Genomic DNA, 20,260 nt, shown 5'->3' on the forward strand with positions numbered 1-20,260 from the left:
AAAACTAACATTGACAACAAACTGAAAACAAGGTGCATTTAAAAAATGACTTTAAAAAATGACTTAGTTAAAAATATTACAAATTTGAAATAAAAATGTAATAATAATACAAAAGATAAAGCGCGTATCAGAATGACTATAGCTTATACTATAATTAAAATAGAAAAAAAGCATATTTAAAAAAATACTATAATAGTAATACTTAACACTGTTCCATAAATGTATTTATTTGGTATCAATGTAATAAGTGGGATAATGTAGTGAGCTGGTAATTATCAAAAAAGAAACACGTCTTCCAAAGTCGAGTTATAATTTAATTAGCAAATCAATTTATGTATAGGACTCAGTCACCGAGCGCAACCTGAAGGAGACCAGGTTTTCTTTTTATAAGCAAAAGCCAATATCAATAACATTGACCTTTCCACTTCATTTAGTTTATTGATTGCTACAATCAGGATCTAAATTGAATGTTTTCCTATTGTTTTCTGCAGTAGTATTCAAGCTACTATAAAGATGCTGTATAACTGAATTGAGCTTCCACCTTTTTGTTTGTTTTAAACACATTTTTGGGAACAGTAGGTTGTTAAGAGATCATAACCCTGTTTGAAATGTTTCCTAACAGTTCTGCATGTCTACAAGCTTATAACATCAGAGAGAAGTACACGTTACTTTAATTGTCCAATCTGTAAAGGCCAAACACAATCAATAAAAACACCATAATCACAGAAGACTTGAGCATTTCATTTAATTCATCGACATTAATTATTTAGGTGAGGCCACATTTTTATGTCCAGAGAGAGCATAAGTACAGTATCTCATTGAAATTCAAACAGTTATTTTACAGACAAGTGCTTTTGGACTATACCCTAGAAAACATGTGAATGCGCCTGGTGTCTCTGTCTGTACAGCTTATACACAAACATTAGAAAACTATGTCATCTAAAGGGTTCAGTAGTACAAAAACAACTCAAAAACTAAATTGTTTAATTCGGTAAAAGGCTGTCGCTTGGCCAAAGTCTACCAAGTCATGCACATGGCATCTCGCGGGGAAAAGTGATATTTTATATCGTAATGCATTATGTCTGTTTTAAGGAACAAAAAGGCCCTTCACATTCTGTACTCTTGCTTTAAGTGCACAATCGTGATTGCTTGTTTTTCACATAAATCCTCTAAGTAGTAGTAAAAGCTAAAGTCACTTGTGAAATTTCTTGCTCTGATCCTTGGCGTGATCGAGCAGCAGCTGACAAGGCGTAAACTGGTTCCCAAAGACCTCCTCAAACTTTCTCATCTTCTCCACAAGTTTGTCTGCACCAAAGCTGTCCACAAACCTGAAGGGTCCTGCAATTAGATCATTAACACAATGATGGGACTGAATGCATATTATCCTTAAAATGTAAAAGGAAATTAGAATTAAAAAAATGTAATGGAAGAAATCTAGATGTAAATCCAGACTTAGATTCTCACCTCCAAGGCAGGGTGGAAAGCCGAGTCCGAACACGGCCCCAATGTCACCCTCCACTGGATTGGCGAGGATTCCTTCTTGCAAACACAGAACAGCCTCATTCACAAAACGGGACACCAACCTGTACTGAATATCAGAGTCTGAAGATCTGGGTGGAGAGAGAGAAGCAGTGATGGTTTTTATTTTATAAAAAATGATGCATTATCCGACTATAAAACAACTGCATTTTTCCCGAAGAAAAAATTACAATTGTTAGAATAAAGTCTGAACAACTCACACTGCAGTGTTTGGCGTCAGCTTGTATGATTCCAAGATCTCCAGAGCTTCTGTGTTCACATCTCTGCGTTTAAGTCCTGGCTGGTAGATGTAGCAGCCCTTGCCTGATTTCCGGCCTAATAGTGAATTGAGAAGAAATAATTCATGACAATTATACTGAACATGTTAAGCCCAATAAAGAATAGAACCTAAAGGGGAATTTAAAGGAACACTCCACTATTTTTGAAACTCTCCTACTGTGAAACAGTTGAGTTTTACCGTTTTTGAATCCATTCTGCTGATCTCCGGGTCTGGCAGTAGCACTTTTAGCTTAGCTTAGCATAGATCATTGAATGTGATTAGACCATTAGCATCTCGCTCAAAAATGACCTATATTTTTCCTAACTGAAACTTGACACTTCTGTAGTTACATAGTGTAGTAAGACCGATATTATGCAGCGACTGAAAATAGTCCTATTTTCTATTATAGAAATTCAAAATAGACTATTTTCAGGCGCTGCGTAATCTCACTGCACCTGCTGCACCCGTGGTATAGGTCCTAGTAATATTGGCCTAGAAAATCACAACTTTTCATTTTCCATCGGTCTTAGTACACGATGCAGAAGAGTCAAGTTTTCTATAGGAAAAATACTGAAACTCTTTGGTCATTTTTGAGCAAGATGCTAACAGTCAGATTCAATGATCTATGCTAAGCTAAGTTAAGCTAAAAGTGCTACTGCCAGACCAGGAGATAGTAAATTAATATTATACTATTATTCAAATGAATAATTATTATTTAACCCTAAATATTTTCAATACAATTCACCAAAAATCACAGTATGAAAGAAAAAATTGTAACCAAACTGTAAATACACTGTTTCCATTTTTTGGTTATTTTATGGTTTTGCTTTTGAAAATTGACCGTTGGAGATTGAGCATGTATTCGCACACTCTTATCAAACTATATCTACTTTGAAAGGCTATGCATTAATCTGTACACACACGCTAAAGCATTCACATCGAAACCGAAGTATACTTTGGGCTTAGGCTAAAGAAAGTACCTTTAAATCCTTTCTCCACCATGGTCTTCAAAACCTCAACATTTCCCCCTCCAAACCTGGAGCCGAAGGCCTTGCCGAGGTCTTCAGCCACATGAGCTGCCACATCAATGCCCACTTCATCAGCCAGGGTCGCAGCACCCACAGGGAAGCCAAAGCCTGTGGTCAATCCATCCAGCTTCTTGGGGTCCACACCTTCCTGTATGGAGAAAATACAATGATCTGCATATCAGGCCTGTTACTATTAACAATGTCATCATAACCTGGTTTTTATGTATGTAACACTCTTCAAACATATTGGAATAAATGAATAATTCAGAAGGAAATTCACAAACCTGCAATACACGCACTGCCTCAGCCAACATAGGAGCTAGACATCTGGTGGTGTAGAAACCTGGTCCGTCCTGAAGACAGACATTACAATTTGTTATTCCAAAACATCTGAATGGATCACAGATCTGTAAAATGTGTGTCCTAGGTTGAGGGAAGAATGTGTGACGCCTCACCCCAACGACGATAATGACTTTGCCTTGCTTCAGGCCGACCGCCACCGCGGAGGCCGTGGTGTCCTTGGAGGTTTTGTCAGTGGTGATGATCTCCAGTAGCTGCATCTTGTCGACTGGAGAGAAGTAGTGCATTCCAATGACCTGAAACGAAACGGTTTCAAGTCGTTCAAGATCATCTCAAACTCTCCCACGCGATGGTCAAGAGCTCAATTTTCTAACCTTTTCAGGTCGCTTGCTGACAGCTGCGATATCTTTGATCGGTAAAGCAGATGTGTTGGTAGCAAATATACAATGTGGAGGGATCACCTACAATGACAAAATCTGGTATCATTACAAATGTTGCGTTTAAGAGAATTTGACATTTTTGGGATATTAACTTACAGCTTCAACTTCTTTTAGGACTTTGTGTTTGATACTCAGGTCCTCAAAAACAGCTTCAATGATCATGTCAGCTTTATTAAAGCCACTGTAGTCAAGCTGTCCTGTCAGGTTGGACAGAAAACTGTCCCTTTCGAATGATGTCATGCTCTTCTTCTTAGTCTTGTCATTAAGCCTGAAAATAAAATCAAATAGTTAAAAAGAAAAATCAAATAGAAAAATAGAAAAACAATGCGAGTAAATGATAACTAATTATATTTCAGGTTGAACTTTTCCTCAGTTCAATGTTAAATTCATTAGTTCAGTAAATTTAATACTCACCCTTTATAGACTTGCTGCTCTCCACGACTGAGTCCCTCCAGTGTAGTGTCCTTAAGAATGGTGTGAAAGCCTTTATCTACAGACACTTGAGCAACGCCAGCCCCCATTAGCCCTGCTCCCAAGATAGCAAGTGTTCTACAAGCAGAAAAACAAGAAAAATGTATTACTATTTTGCAAGCGATAATCGCAAATCATTAAGTAGCTGTATTATGAGTTAATTCAAGCAGTAACTGTCAAATTACCTTATAAAGTTACATTTGTGACCATGGACCACAAAACCAGTCTTAAGTTTCTTTGAATTTTTCGAAAGCTGAATAAATAAGCTTTCCATTGATGTATGGTTTATTAAGATCGGACAATATTTGGCTCGAGATACAACTATTTATAAAAATCTGAAATCTGAGGGTGAAAAAAAAAAAATCAAAAGTCTGGGAAAAATGCCTTTGAAGTTGTCCAAATGAATTCTAAGCAATGCATTTTACTAGTCAAAAATTAAGTTTTGATATATTCACAGTATGAAATTGACTATGTATCATCATGGAACATGATGTTTACTCAATATCCTAATGATTTTTGGCATAAAAGAAAAATCGATCATTTTGACCCATACAATGTTTTTCAGGCTAAAATATACCCCAGCGACTTCAGACTGGTTTCGTGGTCCAGGGTAACAAATGATAACAGAGTAAGAAATACATACTTTACTTCCTTCTCAGGCGTTCCGAATCGATTCTTCTTGCACGTCACCTGACCGTGATAAAGGCCAATAAGTGCTTTAGACTCAGGGGTCATGGCTAATTTGCCAAAATGCTGAAATGGAGATTAAGAGGGCATATTAAATTTTAATACCACACACATAACATTGTATTTCATTTAAACCAAAGCCTGCATTAACTAAATGTTATCATTAAATGAAAACATGCTTTCAGTTGTAAAGTACAAAATCCTCCTGCAAAAACCCCACCAGATTAGAAACGCAGCTGAGGGATTGAGGAGTCAAATAAGAGATGTGTAATCAAGTGGAATAATTCATGGGATATTGCTCATTAAATCGTGTGGCACAATTTTACTGATAATAAAGACTGAACCCTTTCACAGCACCTGTGACTCAGCCAGGTACCCTGCGGTCGGACCCTGCTCTAAACCAGCCTTCACACACTGAAAGAGAAAACAAGCAGAACATAACACTTTTTCTATCATGGTTTATGATAATACATCCCACTGAGCACAGGTCAACGAATACCATACTTCAATTATTTTCAGGGGCGCAGGGTACAGTCCCTTGGTCTGTTTCATGACTTTGTTCTGAACTGTATTGTAGATCTGCTGTCTCACGAACGGGTAACTCATGACATAGTCTTGAACTTCTGCAAGGAAATAAGTGGATATATGAATTTGAGTGATAAAGCAGAATTATGGTGTATGAAGGCAACAGTCTTAATCTTGCAAAATCATATCTTGCATATCTTAATCTCAACTATGCAAAGGCCTAATTAACTTGCAGTTTCAGAATAATTTCAAACACATAATTGTGTAGTAATTCGACACTTACTCTGCATCAAGCCCTTTTCTTTGGTAAGTGGGATTTGTTTTTTAGCAAGTCCTCTTGCAGCCTCCACAGCTACTTCCTCCAAATATTCAATGGTCCTCTCTTCTGGACTCTTCAAGCCAGGCCCTGAAACATTTATTAAATAAATTCATAGTTTTATTCAGCATGGATGTAATATTTGATCCTGGACCACAAAACTTGTCTTAAGTCGCTGGGGTATATTTGTAGCAATAGCCAAAAATACATTGTAGGGGTCAAAATGATCGATTTTTCTTTTATGCCAAAATTCATTAGTATATTAAGTAAAGATCATGTTCTATGAAGATATTTTGTAAATTTCCTACTATAAATATATAAAAACTTACTTTTTGGTTAGTAATATGCATTGCTTAGACATCTTTAAAGGCCATTTTCTTAGTATTTCGATTTCTTTGGTCCCTCATATTTCAGATTTTCAAATAGTTGCATCTCGGCCAAATATTGTCCAATCATCATAAACGAAACATCAATGGAAAGCTTTATTTATTCAGCTTTCAGATGATTTATTAATCTAAATTTCGGCTGATTTTGTGGTCCAGGGTCACATATATTGATCAGAAAAGACAGGAAAGGAATCTACTTCAAATAAATGCTGTTCTTTTGAGCTTTCTAATCATTAAACAATCCCGAAAAAAATAAAATAATAATCGTGGTTTCCACAAACATATTTTCACAAAAAATATCATCTTCAACACTAATAATAATAAGAAATATTTCTTGAACACCAAATCAGCATATCAGAATGATTTCTGAAGGATCGTGTGACACTAAAGACTGAAAACTCCTCTATTTTAACAATTTTACCGTTTTACATATACACACAACTGCAATACACAAAACTTGTTTTACCAAGAGTATCCACCAGCTGGTGAACCAGTCCCATTTTCTTGGCTTTATCTGGACGGATGCTCCTTCCTGTTAGTATCATATCAAAGGCACTTGGAAGACCAAGCTACATAAAACAAAGGAGTAAAAACAACCAGACTTGAGTTGTGAGGAATCAGTCAAGAGAATCATTCCTGAATGTACTGGTGGCATGGTATATTACTGACCATTTTGGGCAGTCTCTGTGTTCCTCCAGCTCCGGGCAGAAGGCCGAGCATGACCTCAGGGCAGCCCAGAACCGTCTTCTTACTCTTGGTTGCTATTCTGTACTGACAGGCGATGGCAAACTACAAAAAAAATTAAAACACAAAATCAACACTGTATTTTCTATAGAACTAATCTCATTATTTGGTTATTTGCCTCTCAGTTATCTAATTTATTGTTGGTATAACTCATAATAATCAACATAAAATAAAACGTATTCAGAATATAAAAAAAAATGAGGTCTGATATTTGACTGTAATCCTGTGCTCACCCTGTGAGAGAAGAAAATCACTACGAATCCTGTACCTCTAAGCCTCCACCAAGGCATGATCCATTAATGGCAGCCACAATAGGCTTAGGAGACTTCTCAATCTTCTCAAACATCCTCTGCCCTTCTTGAGAAAGGCCTGTGACCTCCTCTGCCGTCGTGCAGGCCTGAATCATGCTAAACACATGGTACAGTAAAAAACAACGACAAAAGGGATACATTATAAATGAACAGGCAAGATATCAGCAAGCAAAATATGGTAAGGATCACCACTATCAACAGATTATGAATCCTGGTACTAACTTCAGGTCTGCCCCTGCGATGAAGCTGCCGGGTTTGGATGAGATGAGAACAACACTCTGGACAGCATTGTTTCCCCAAACTTCATCCATGACTTCTGTCATCTCCCTTTGCATTTGAGTAGACAGTGTGTTGACCTGGAAACCACAAATACACATTATGACACATTATTTATGATATAATTTGAATGCATAAATGCATGGTTTTGAGGAGATAATTACCCGTGCATTGGGGTCATTCATACGGATCACGGCCACATCTCCCTTGATCTCATAGTTCACATGTGTACGAGCTGAGGAAATATTAAAGAGACATGAAAAGGAAAAAACAATTAATGCATTCAATAATTGAGATTATTAAAAACAGACAAAATAAATGTTATTCGTGTGTGTGTGTGTGTGTGTGTGTGTATATATATATATATATATATATATATATATATATATATAGATAGATAGATAGATAGATATACATATACATATATATAAACATGTGAATCAAAGAGAAAAAGGCATCAAAACTTTAAAGCTGCAGTCGGTAACTTTTGACGCTCTAGCGGTTAATAAACAGAACTGCTTGCGTCTTGCGGAAGAACATCGTAGCCGGAACTACTTCTCTCTGTTTATGTCTATGAAGAATCACAAAGGTACTGGGTTACTCCGCCGCGGTACCCTCGAAGCAATCTAAAATAGTCTGAATATAAACACTTATTATAGGTGCACCCTAGTGATTCAGGACAAGCTAAAAACACGGTTTGGAAAATGGATTCATGGTGTACTCGCTTATTATGTTCATTTATCTACATTTTGAACACAAACAAAGTTACGGACCGCAGCTCTGATTGGTTGTTTCTTACCGGGAGCGATGGAGTTTCTGCAAATGGCAATAGGACACTGGGAGGAGCCAGAGGAGCTTGATTTTTTCACAGATTATCTGTCTCATATTCTACTGTCAGGACATGACAGGTTTAACAAATATGTAAAAAATATTTTTTTACAAAAGTTACCTACTGCAGCTTTAAGAGTTAAATAGTTTAAAACATTTCATACATTAGAATGTGTCCTGTTTATTGGTTTAATGACTCATAATGACTTTTATCATGACTAAAAGCAAAAATGTAATTTAGTGTAACAATTTGTACACCAAAAGAAATCTTGTCATGCATATTTAGAACAAGAATCATTAGATGGCATTCAAATACTCACAGTGCTGCCCTAAAATACTAATTAACTGACAACATAAATCTTTATCAATCTTTGCCACTATCCTTCAAACCACTAGGTATAAATTTGTCAGCAAGAAGTTTGTATATAATATAATTACAGAATGCAATTCAGTAAGATCACTTACTTTAAGTACAGGTCAGAATATGTTGACAATTTATTTTCACAAACGTTATTTGAAACATTAGAGTAGATACAGTTAACATTTAGTATTCATTGCTTGTATATAAAATCACTTTAATAAATGAAATCTGATGTGATCACTGATCACCAAAACTGTTAAACAGGACATCTGTTTAACAGATATATATATAGACACACACTTTCCTTTTATTTTATATATAATATATAATGATTTTACCCATTAGACAAGCAGCAACTCTAAATGTCCTTCTGGTGATACCTTGATTGGATGAAAAAAAGAAGTTAATATTGATGAATATGTGAAGATAAAATCATGGATCATGGGAGGGTCTCTCTCAGAAGACATAACACCTAAAATAAAAGAGCTCTAATCCAAGTGAGGGTCATGCCAGGATACGTGTAAAGCCAGTGATGATGAAGTACACACAGAAGAATGAAGACAGGCCTGTAGAGGACATTACTCCAGCAGTCACAGACGAACTTTAACCTAGTTTCCCCTTAACCTACACTACGACCACAATGATCATGTCTTACACCTCTCAGTGATGTTGGACACATTATGAACTGAATACAGTCTCTCTGTAAACAAACCGGCCTTATTAGTCAGAATTTAACAGCAATTCGTATATTTATTAGTAGCAATCATCCAACCAACCCTGATTAAACTAGTTTTCAATGGCAGAGGGAACAATTCTACAGTCAGCGAATATTAAACACGTTTATACGTAGTTATACATTTTATATTTATACACTTTTGTCATTCATTAACAGATAATGAGGCAATGTTAGCAATCTGAATGGAAACAGCATGCCAGTACGCGAACTAACTCAACTTACAGTAAATTAAACGGCTTTTATAAACGCTTTCGTTTCGTTGCATACACCGTAACGTTATTGCAATATACGTTACCATTAATCTTATACAGTCACAATTCAACATTCAACACTAGACCTTGAGTTAATTAGCAGTTGAGCTAAGCTACTTACAGTGCAGTATGACTGAGGTGACTATCCAAAGGGGTTTATTTACGCAAGTGTCAAAGCGAAAAACAATAAGGATGTAGATTTAAAAAATAAAAAAGAATTGTGGATGTGTGAAGTACCTGGAAACAGGGTATATCTTCTGTTTGTAAGTCTGGAGAGGGAACCGAGGGCTCGTACGCCGGCCATGTTTGGAGGTCAATGTGTGTAATGACCAAGGGGCAAGGAACTCGACCGGAAGTTGAAGTCGGGTAGGGGCTGCCATCTTTTAGCAGAACTTCACTTGCGTTAGCATTCCCATTGACTCCCATTCATTTTGGCGTCACTTTGACAGCGAATAACTTTACGTCTGAGGCGTTTAAAGACTCTGTTTGTCCATTATTTATTTCTAAAGACACACGACAATGTATAAAGGGCTCCATTACCTTCTATGTTACATTATGGCCCCGTATAAACAGTTTTTGTAAAAAATAGGCTAACGATTGCGTCATAACCACTCGGCTCTCTGTCGCATTACCGTACAGACAGGTGGAGAAGCTCGCAGGCAATTAACTTAATATGGCGTACTGGCGTTACATTTTAAAATACTATACAAAATAATTAATCAGAATACTTACTCCTGCTCACTCACGACAAAGAACTTCCCACTCAAGCTCGCCGTCTCTGCAAGATTAACGATGGCGGTTTGCACGCACAGCCACTTAGAAGATTTACATCTGTCAGACAGGTTGCTGACGTCGTCAAGCTTCGTTTGAGTCTGCGCCTCAGAAACGGAAGTGCTAAAAAACGCTAAAACTGGGCTTCATTCGTCTCAATTGAGTTCCAATGGGGTCGCTGTGTCCATTTCTTTTACTGTCTATGGTAATGACGGAAGACTGAGGAGGAAACATGATTTACACCACACTCACAGAGACCATCATTGTTATGTCATATAATTGATATATAAAATAAAATAAATGTTTTCGAAATCCTGAAACCTTAAAAAAAAAAAAAGATCTATTAACTGTAGGTTTACATGGAAATTGATTTCTCTATTTTCAATGCTCTCAGACTTTTGGAGTTATGTTGTGTTGTTGTTCATTTAAACCTAAAAATAAACAGAAGATTTAAATGAAATTAATAGTGTTTATAATAATTAGGCTATTTAAATTATATATTTACATAAGAACAAGAGGTTAGGCAAATGGAGAGATATAGTTAATATAAATTATATATCTATATTATTAATGTAGCACGTTAAAGCCAAACAGGGGCATACTAGCACATTTTCATTCAAACTTTTAATCAGTTGGTTATGCTGAAAATATGACTTTTTTCATCAAATTTTAAAAAAGAAGAAGAAGAGAAAAAAAACACGACAGAGGCATTTTGATGCCCAGTTTATATATCTACATATGACATATTGTGCATAGTGCATTTATGATCATTTAATGCATATGTAGTTATATTTTCATTTTCTATTCTTCAATTTTTTTATATTTTCATGTATAATTTTAGTTACAGTTTTAGTAATTTATTTAGTAAGTTGTTTTTATGTGTTTTTGTCTAATTATTTTATTATTTTTTTCATAAAGTGAAACTAAATTAAAACTAAAAAATCTTGACTTGGCCACTTGCTAAAATAAAAATAAAAAAGTTAAATTGTTGTTGTAATTGTTTAGTATTTTATTTTAGTTAATGTTTATTTTACTTCAAGCAAATGTTTTTTAATGGATTTAGTTATTATTATTAGTCAACTATAATAATTCTGATACGTGCTGCTTGAAAGCCTGCAATATAATGTTTATCCACAAGATGGCAAACACGCAAATAAAAAATGTCTCTGTAAGACTCAGTCTATGGTTGGTAGGCCATTAATAACTGCACTAACTTCATATAGTCTGCATTTATTTCCCCCACTTGTCTTTATTGTCACTTTGCTATATGGTATTTCTGTGGTTGTAAATGTTTCTTAAAGGGGGGTGAAATGCTATTTCATGCATACTGAGTTTTTACACTGTTAAAGAGTTGGATTCCCATGCTAAACATGGACAAAGTTTCAAAAATTAAGTTGTACGTTTGAAGGAGTATTTCTGTTCCAAAAATACTCCTTCCGGTTTGTCACAAGTTTTGGAAAGTTTTTTTCGAGTATGGCTCTGTGTGACGTTATATGGAGCGTAATTTCCTTATATGGGTCCTAAGGCACTTCTGCCGGAAGAGCGCGCGCTCCTGTATAGAGAGGCTGAGCAGCACAGACATTTCACTGATCAGAGCATTCACTGATCAGAGCGAGAGCGTCGCGAAAAGTCACAAAAAAGTGTGTTTTTGGTTGCCAGGGCAAGACAACCCTGCACAGATTACCAAAAAAAAAAAAAAAAAAAACAGCATTAAGGGACCAGTGGATGGAGTTTATTTTTACAGAGCATCAATGGAGTTGTGCAAGTGTTTGTGTTTGTTCCCTGCATTTCGAAGATGCTTGTTTTACAAACAAGGTCCAGTTTGCTGCCGGATTTGCACATCGTTTATTTCTTAAGGATAATGCAGTCCCAACGAAAAAGGGTCACAATCGTGTGTTGAACCACATGCGGTGAGTAAAACTGCTTCAAATATCTCTGTGTTGTTAACTTAGCTATCAGGGCGTAAGAACATCAAGTAAACAACATGCGATGTTGTCATCAAACTGCACTTTCCACATGTACAGCTTAAAAAAAAAAGATGACATAAAGTGGAACTTAGTCATTTTCCAAAACCGGTAAGAAAATAAATACAGTTTCAGTACATACCACATAGAGACGTTGTTGCTGATGCTGCTCTTGTTAAATTTCAGCCTCTGGATCTGATTCTGAATCATAAATATACGCCAAATCTGACTGTAATCCATGGTTTGTTTTGGATGATGGTTTTTTCCTCAGGGTAATGTCACAACTTCCAAACGCTCTCAACTCATTCTTTAGCTCCTCCCACTCGTCACGCCTCCAGTCGTCGTGTTTTTCCGGGAAAAATCGGTACAGACTACTATCTTTCTCTTATGAATATAATAAAACTAAAGACTTTTTGGAGTTATGAAGGATGCAGTACTACTCTATAGGTACTCAAGATTAACAGGATATTGAGTGAAAACGAGCATTTCACCCCCCCTTTAAAGGGATAGTTCACCCAAATGAAAACTCATCATTTTCTTCCCCTCGAAGCCATCCAATATATGCTGCCTTTGACTTTCTTTGACATAAACAAAGATTTTTAGTAAATATTTTGGCTCTGTAGGTCCATACAATATAAGCCACTAATGACCAAAATTCGGAGTTTCATGTAAAAGCACCATAAAAGTAATCCATATGATTCCTGTGATTTAATAAATGCCTTCTATAGTGATAATCGGTTTTAGCTGGGATCAAACCCATTTTATTTATTGATTTATTTTAGCCTAAGATCTCTTTGGTTATTAAGATTGCAAGTTTGGGATTAGAGCTGTTACGTTGCCAATAACTCAAAATGACCAAAATATTACTAATTTATTATATGAATAGAACGTACTTGGGAACGTTTGGATATTGTTGTGAGTTGTTAGCTTGATTGTAATTTGTACTTTTGCAACATAGCAGTTTCATTGCCAGTTAAGCCCCACTCACACCAAAGACAATGACTATAAAGATAACTATATTAATGTCCACACTAACACAACAACAACCTTCTGTTTATTATGAGCACACGCTGCAGTTGTGTCATCCTCCTCAAGCTCTGGATGGATTCTGATTGGCTGGATTCTGATCATTAATTTGATAGGGGTTTTAATGATATCATTCCACTGTGCCGTGGCTGGGTTAGTATTGGTGTGGATTCAACAATTCTTTTAAATCTACAAAAGATTTTTATAACTAAACTGTATTATTATATTTATCGCCCTTGCTGTGAATGATTCTCTAGTAAATTACCAAATGACCAAAATGTATGAATAAATTACGTAGCTGGCATGTCATCTGTAAACTGTAATTATAACTGAATAATAACCATTCTCCATTGTTGTGAAACAAGGCCCTATACAGCTGATTTACTGACTGCTCCCCACCATTAACCCAATACTGCTGTTTCATAACAAACATCCCCTCCACATGGCCATGCAAGAGTAGAAATCTATTTAAAGAATTCAACCTCACTAAAGATGTCACGGTAGGAAATCCATTGTTTCCTCCGTGTCATGTTTTGTGTTTGTATTTGTACTCTCGTAGTCTCCATGTGCTCGTTTGGTTAATTGTTGTCACCTGTATGTTGATTGTCTCGCTCCAGCTGAGCCTCATCTCCACTCTGCTATAAACACTCACCTCTCTCTCTGTCTGCCGTCAGATCCTCTCTCATGTTTCCGTGTCCTAGTTGGATTTCCGTCTTCCGTGTTCGTGTGCTGGATTGAGTTCGTGTTGTCGTCCTCGTGTCAGTGTTCCGGTCTGTTCCTGGTTTCAACCATTGACCACCTTCACCTGCACCATCGACTTCACCATCCAGCTCTTCTCACGCCACCGTAGACCTTCCTTGCCATTGCCAACATTCTGGACTCTCTTTCTAATAAACATCTTCTGATTGCCTGCAATTGCTTCCTCCTCTTTTACCTGTCGTTACAGTAGGATCTGACCATCATGGAAGCAGCAGGCGATCGCTCCCCATCTCATCTGGAGGAATTTCTGCAGAGAGCCGTGGGTCGTATGGATCGCCAAGACAAGGCGATAGATGAGATGGGTCGAGCCTTCCAAGCAATGGTGACGAAGGTGTCCGAGCTCGCTCTCCAGACTCAACACCAACAACAACCGCCACCCGCTGCGCCTCCCACGCCACCCACACCGCCGATCGTCTCCGGGGGGATTTCCCCGCCCGAACCACGCCTCCCCATCCCTGAGAAATATGCGGGTGAGCCAGAGTTTTGTCGATCATTTCTATCTCATTGTTCTCTGCACTTCGCCCTGCAGCCCCGCACGTTCTACACCGAGAAAATGAAGGTGGCATTCGTCTTGTCACTACTGACGGGAAGGGCTGCCCTCTGGGGGACGGCGGTGTGGGAAAACCAAGACAGCTGCTGTGCCTCGTTCCACGCCCTTTCGGAGGAGATGAGACGGGTCTTCGACCGCTCCGTCGCCGGGAGGGAAGCGGCTAGACTTCTCACGGACCTACGTCAGGAGGACAGGTCCGTATCCGATTACTCGATTGAGTTCCGCACCCTGGCGGCGGAGTGTAAGTGGAACGAAGAGGCGCAGTGGGATCACTTCCTGCATGGGTTGGCTGACCGCATCCAACAGGAGATCCGCGCCGTCGAGCTCCCCACTTCTCTCAATAGCCTGATTGACCTCACCATCAGAGTGGACAACCGACTCGATCAAGCCGCCAGACGGAGGGGGAGAGCAGTTCTCGCGAACAGACCGGAGGCTCAGTGTCAGCGCTCAGAGGTTGCGGTCAGCCCACCGGGAGATCTTGAACCCATGCAGGTGGGGCGAGCTCGGCTCTCCCGGGAGGAGAGGATCAGGCGGAGATCCCTGGGACTATGTTTATACTGTGGCAGCCAAGAACATCACATCCAGCGCTGTCCGGTAAGAAGACCAAGCCCGATAGTAAAACTGAGGCTACTATCGGGTGGGATCTCTGCCAGGAAGACCTCATCTACATCGACACTCCTTCCGGTGAGTCTACGGTGGTCCACCCACGCACTCGATCATCACGCTTTGTTGGATTCTGGGCCGAGGGTAGTTTCATGGACTTTAAGTTTGCCACTAAACTCAACATTCCTCTCACCTCCCTCAAACACCCCATTGCACCTTTTGCACTCAACGGACACAAACTGCCAGTCATCACACAGACCACTTTACCTGTTTCCCTCATCACGTCTGGCAACCATACGGAGGAGATTTCATTTTACATCACGGACTCACCTCAATCCCCCACTGTTCTCGGTCACACCTGGCTCCAGAAACACAACCCCAGGATCAATTGGCGCCTCGGATCGGTGATTAGCTGGAGCGAGGAATGTCATTTGTCTTGTCTTTTGTCTGCTGGTGTTAATGTTTTTGAGTCTGTGTTTCAGGGGGAAGCAGTGGATTTGGCTAACGTGCCTGCGGAGTACCACGACCTGAAGGAGGTGTTCAGTAAGTCTCGTGCTGATTCTCTTCCTCCTCATCGTCCCTATGACTGTGCGAAAGAGTTATTGCCAGGTACTTCTCCGCCTAAGGGCAAGTTATATTCTTTGTCTATTCCAGAGATGGCGGCCATGGAGAAATATATATCCAGTTCTCTAGCAACGGGGTTCATCCGCCCTTCTTCTTCTCCAGTGGGGGCGGGGTTCTTTTTTGTGGGAAAGAAGGACGGATCCTTGCGACCTTGCATTGACTACCGAGGGCTGAACAACATAACGGTAAAGAATACCTATCCTTTACCGCTTATGTCTTCAGCTTTTGAGAGGTTGCAGGGAGCGTTCGTTTTCACTAAATTGGACTTACGTAATGCTTATCATTTGGTCCGCATCAGGGAGGGGGATGAGTGGAAGACTGCCTTTAACACCCCTAGAGGCCATTTTGAGTACTGCGTGATGCCTTTCGGGCTAACGAACTCGCCGGCAGTCTTCCAAGCACTCGTTAATGACGTGTTGCGAGACATGGTCGATCTGTTCATATATGTTTACCTGGATGACATATTGATTTTTTCTTCGTCTCTCCAGGAACACGTGCAACACGTACGACGAGTGCTTCTGCGGTTGCTAGAGAATGGATTGTTTGTCAAGGCGGAGAAATGCGTTTTTCATGCACAGTCTGTTTCCTTTCTAGGACACATCATTTCGACTGAGGGTGTTCGCATGGATCCTGAGAAGGTTAACCCTTTCGAGTCGATTAACGCATATATGCGTTTTGAGTCATTTTCACCTGATAACCCCGAAAAGAACTTAAATTACACTCTCAGTTTTAATCGTACAGATAAGAGCAATACATCAATCGAATCTGTAAAGGGTCTAGTTTTTTTTGGATACAGACATAATAACAAAAAACCTTTGTGCACTTATAAAATAAAGATAACAAACAAGGTGCGCTGTCTACAGTCTTTGTCTCTGCTGATCGTCATGTACAAACATTTCATTAAAATGAACTGTAACTCCGTGAATATTCAACGAAGAGACATGAGAGAGATATCTATAGAAAGCCTGGAATGTCTACTTTTAAACTAAACAAGTGCTGCCGAAAACAAATATTCTGAGATAAAGTAATCCATATGAAAACAACGCAATGTCTGTTTTTCATATCTCCGCTCATTATATCTAATGTGACCACGCCCCCGCGCTTAACGCGCTATTCAGATTCAAACTGAAGCGCGCGGCTTGAATACGCCCACACAGAAGAAAAAGCAGCCAGACTATTCTTCAAGTTTTTATTTTATTTTACTGTTTGCTTCGCGATGAGAGGACTAAGACATAATTCACCCCAAAAAGATGTGATGTGGTTGAGGATTTGAGAAATGGATTTCCTCAGAAAAAAGAATGAAGCACTTTATTCAGCAGAGATCATAAACATGAGTAAGTCTCTTTTTATTTATTTGTACTAGTTTTCACATAACGTTTAAACATTTTACTAGTTAGACTTTTTCCAAATACTTTTTCCAAACTATAATTCCTGACTAAATGTATAATCAAGTGAAACATTATGAAGTTTCAATAACAATATACAATACTATACCATTCAAAAGCTTGATGTAAATAATATAAATGTGACAAATAGAGATAACTCTAACAAATGTAAAAACAATGCAGTTCTTTCGATTTATTCCCCCTAAAAAAACCTGAAAAATATTATCAGCTCTTTTCAACATTAATAATAATAATAATAATAATAATGATGATGATAATAAATGGGGTTTATTTGGTAGAAAATAAGATTCTGAAGGATTGTGTGACTAGAGAAAGGATGCCAAAAAATTTGAAAGTCAGCTTTGATTGTTCCTAATAAACTGTTTAACTGCTCCCCCAAGTGGATATTAAATTATGTTGTGGGATAATTAAATATATTCTTAATAAACTACAAACATAAAATTATATACTTTTATTTTGTTCTCTTTCTTGTAAGTCCTCCCTCACAGTGGCACAGTTGAATGGGAGGCTCATTATGCAGCTCATTATGCAGGCCTTTGTCTTCTCAGGTGTAAATCACAATGATATTCATGATAGTTGACGCCTACTCGCATATGACTTTTACCAACAAAAAGTGTTTTAGAAAATTTAAATCAATATATTGTTTTCTGTGAGTGAGTAAACAAGATGATTTTCACATCATTCAGAAAGAAAAATTCTAGGCTACAAGCTCCAGTTCTCAACTTTTCCAGCAACCAATTTTATGTATGTGTTTTATTGCCTTATTCAAGTGATTTAACATTTTTAGTTTTTCACTAACCATGCATAACATTTTTTTTCTCAAAAATACAATCATGTACATGCATGTGTTTCACATATTATTATAGCCCAGTTTGTGCTGATTACAGTGATATTAGACTTTACCCATTTAGATATTTATAAGAAACTGAAAAAAGCACAAATGTCAGGGCATGACAAAACTTCTCAAGGCCCCAAAAATACCCTTAGACTCCAGAGGGTTAAGGCTGTGGTAAATTGGCCATCCCCAGAGTCTCGCAAGGCCCTGCAGAGATTTCTGGGGTTCGCCAATTTTTACCGGCGTTTCATTCGCAATTTCAGCCAACTAGCCGCTCCTCTGACCGCCTTGACCTCCCCTAGTTTGACGTTCAGGTGGTCAGACGCAGCCGAGGCTGCGTTTGCCAAACTGAAAAGCTGCTTTGTTTCAGCTCCCATTCTCGTCACCCCTGATCGTTCACGTCAATTCATAGTGGAGGTCGACGCGTCAGAGGTGGGGGTAGGAGCAGTGTTGTCCCAACGCGCATCCTCAGACGGAAAGGTGCATCCATGCGCGTATTATTCTCACCGTTTATCTCCTGCAGAAGTTAATTATGACATTGGCAATCGAGAGTTGTTGGCAGTCAAACTTGCACTGGAAGAATGGCGTCACTGGCTTGAAGGGTCGGGTGTACCTTTCATTGTATGGACGGACCATAAGAATCTCGAATACATTAGAACCGCCAAAAGACTTAACTCCAGGCAGGCTCGGTGGGCATTGTTTTTCGGTCGTTTCGATTTTACACTTTCTTACCGGCCGGGTTCCAAAAACATCAAACCCAATGCTTTATCCCGTCTTTTTGAGCGTTCCGATCGTACTGCTACTCCCGAGCCCATTTTACCGGGGACCATCATTATCTCCGCGCTCAGATGGGAGGTCGAATCGAAGGTGTTGACTGCCTTAGAAGGGGTAACGCCCCCGGCTCGTTGCCCACCGAACCGATTGTTTGTGCCGGAGGGGTTACGGTCAGACGTTCTCCAGTGGGGTCACTGTTCCAGTGTTGCTTGTCACCCAGGGGTTAGTAGAACTAGGTTTCTAGTCAAGCAACGATTTTGGTGGCCTGGTATGGCTCGTGACGTCCACGACTTCGTCTTGGCTTGTTCAGTTTGCGCTATTGGTAAGACTTCCAATCGACCTCCAGATGGGTTACTCTTACCGCTGTCGGTCCCTTCGAGACCCTGGTCCCACATTTCGCTAGATTTCATTACCGCCCTCCCGCCCTCTAAGGGCAATACGGTGATTTTAACCGTAGTGGACCGGTTCTCGAAGGCGACTCATTTTATTCCCTTGCCCAAATTACCTTCAGCCAAGGAAACAGCGGTAGCTGTCATTGACCACGTCTTCCGTATACATGGCCTTCCGACAGACGTGGTTTCTGACAGGGGTCCCCAATTTGTGTCCAAATTTTGTAAATTGTTAGGAGCGACTGTTAGTCTTTCTTCCGGGTTCCATCCCCAGAGCAATGGTCAAACCGAGCGAGCCAATCAGGATGTCGAAAGGGTTTTGCGATGTTTGGCTTCCAATAATCCTTCGTCCTGGTGTCAGCAACTCTCAATTGTGGAGTACGCACACAATTCTTTGCCAGTGTCATCTACGGGCATGTCTCCATTTAAGTGTAGTTTAGGGTACCAACCACCTAATTTTGTCAGTACGGAATCCGAGGTTTCGGTCCCCTCCGCACACGCACTAGTCCAGAGGTGTCACCGCACCTGGACCAGAGCTCGTAGAGCTCTGCTCCAGGCTAGGTCGCGCACCAAGGCTAAGGCCGATCGCCACCGGTCGAAGCCTCCCCGTTACGTCGTCGGTCAAAGAGTGTGGCTTTCAACCCAGAATATTCAGATGCGTTCCGTTTCGAATAAACTTGCTCCCAAATTTATTGGCCCGTTTTCTGTTACCAAAATCATTAATCCGGTAACAGTGCGTCTTAGCCTTCCTCCGACGTACAGGAGGGTTCATCCCGTGTTCCATGTGTCCAAAATTAAACCGGTGATTTTTTCCCGTCTTAATCCGCCTGCCCCGGTTCCCCCCCCGCCTCGTATCGTTAATGGGGAAACCACATATTTGGTTAATCGTATTCTGGACTCTAGACGGAGGGGACGCGGATTTCAGTACTTGGTGGATTGGGAAGGTTACGGTCCGGAGGAGAGAAGGTGGGTTCCTGCTCGGGACATACTGGATCACCGCCTTATTGATGATTACAATCTACAGGTAAGGCAGGCTGGGAACGTCAGGTGACGTCCTAGGGGAGGGGGTACTGTCACGGTAGGAAATCCATTGTTTCCTCC

The 20,260-nt window shown here is 39.5% G+C and overlaps 1 protein-coding gene across 1 annotated transcript; it reads right to left on the minus strand.

The window, feature by feature from the left end:
• Positions 1 to 720: 720 nt before the first annotated feature.
• Positions 721 to 9,803, minus strand: LOC127933597 (trifunctional enzyme subunit alpha, mitochondrial-like). Its single transcript, XM_052530673.1, has 20 exons — positions 9,696 to 9,803; positions 8,810 to 8,851; positions 7,447 to 7,517; positions 7,229 to 7,362; positions 6,964 to 7,102; positions 6,621 to 6,740; positions 6,418 to 6,520; positions 5,533 to 5,655; positions 5,229 to 5,347; positions 5,082 to 5,138; positions 4,681 to 4,790; positions 3,981 to 4,115; positions 3,663 to 3,834; positions 3,501 to 3,587; positions 3,282 to 3,422; positions 3,111 to 3,179; positions 2,779 to 2,974; positions 1,740 to 1,854; positions 1,465 to 1,610; positions 721 to 1,338 (listed from the first exon to the last, which is right to left on the minus strand). The coding sequence occupies exons 1-20, from the start codon at positions 9,760 to 9,762 to the stop codon at positions 1,193 to 1,195; spliced, it is 2,292 nt and encodes a 763-aa protein (XP_052386633.1). The 5' UTR covers positions 9,763 to 9,803; the 3' UTR covers positions 721 to 1,192.
• Positions 9,804 to 20,260: the final 10,457 nt, after the last annotated feature.

This window comes from Carassius gibelio, chromosome A17 (genome assembly GCF_023724105.1).
Source record: "Carassius gibelio isolate Cgi1373 ecotype wild population from Czech Republic chromosome A17, carGib1.2-hapl.c, whole genome shotgun sequence".
NCBI lineage: Eukaryota > Metazoa > Chordata > Actinopteri > Cypriniformes > Cyprinidae > Carassius > Carassius gibelio.

Bases quoted from the DNA above. Each gene is read 5' to 3' on its own strand.
- LOC127933597 (XM_052530673.1), bottom strand. From the start codon at position 9,762: ATGGCCGGCGTACGAGCCCTCGGTTCCCTCTCCAGACTTACAAACAGA. The intron at 6,741-6,963 runs GTACAGGATTCG...TTTTTTTTGTAG, and splicing joins GCCTTGGTGGAGGCTTAGAG to TTTGCCATCGCCTGTCAGTA. The intron at 6,521-6,620 runs GTCAGTAATATA...TGTTTTATGTAG, and splicing joins CACAGAGACTGCCCAAAATG to CTTGGTCTTCCAAGTGCCTT.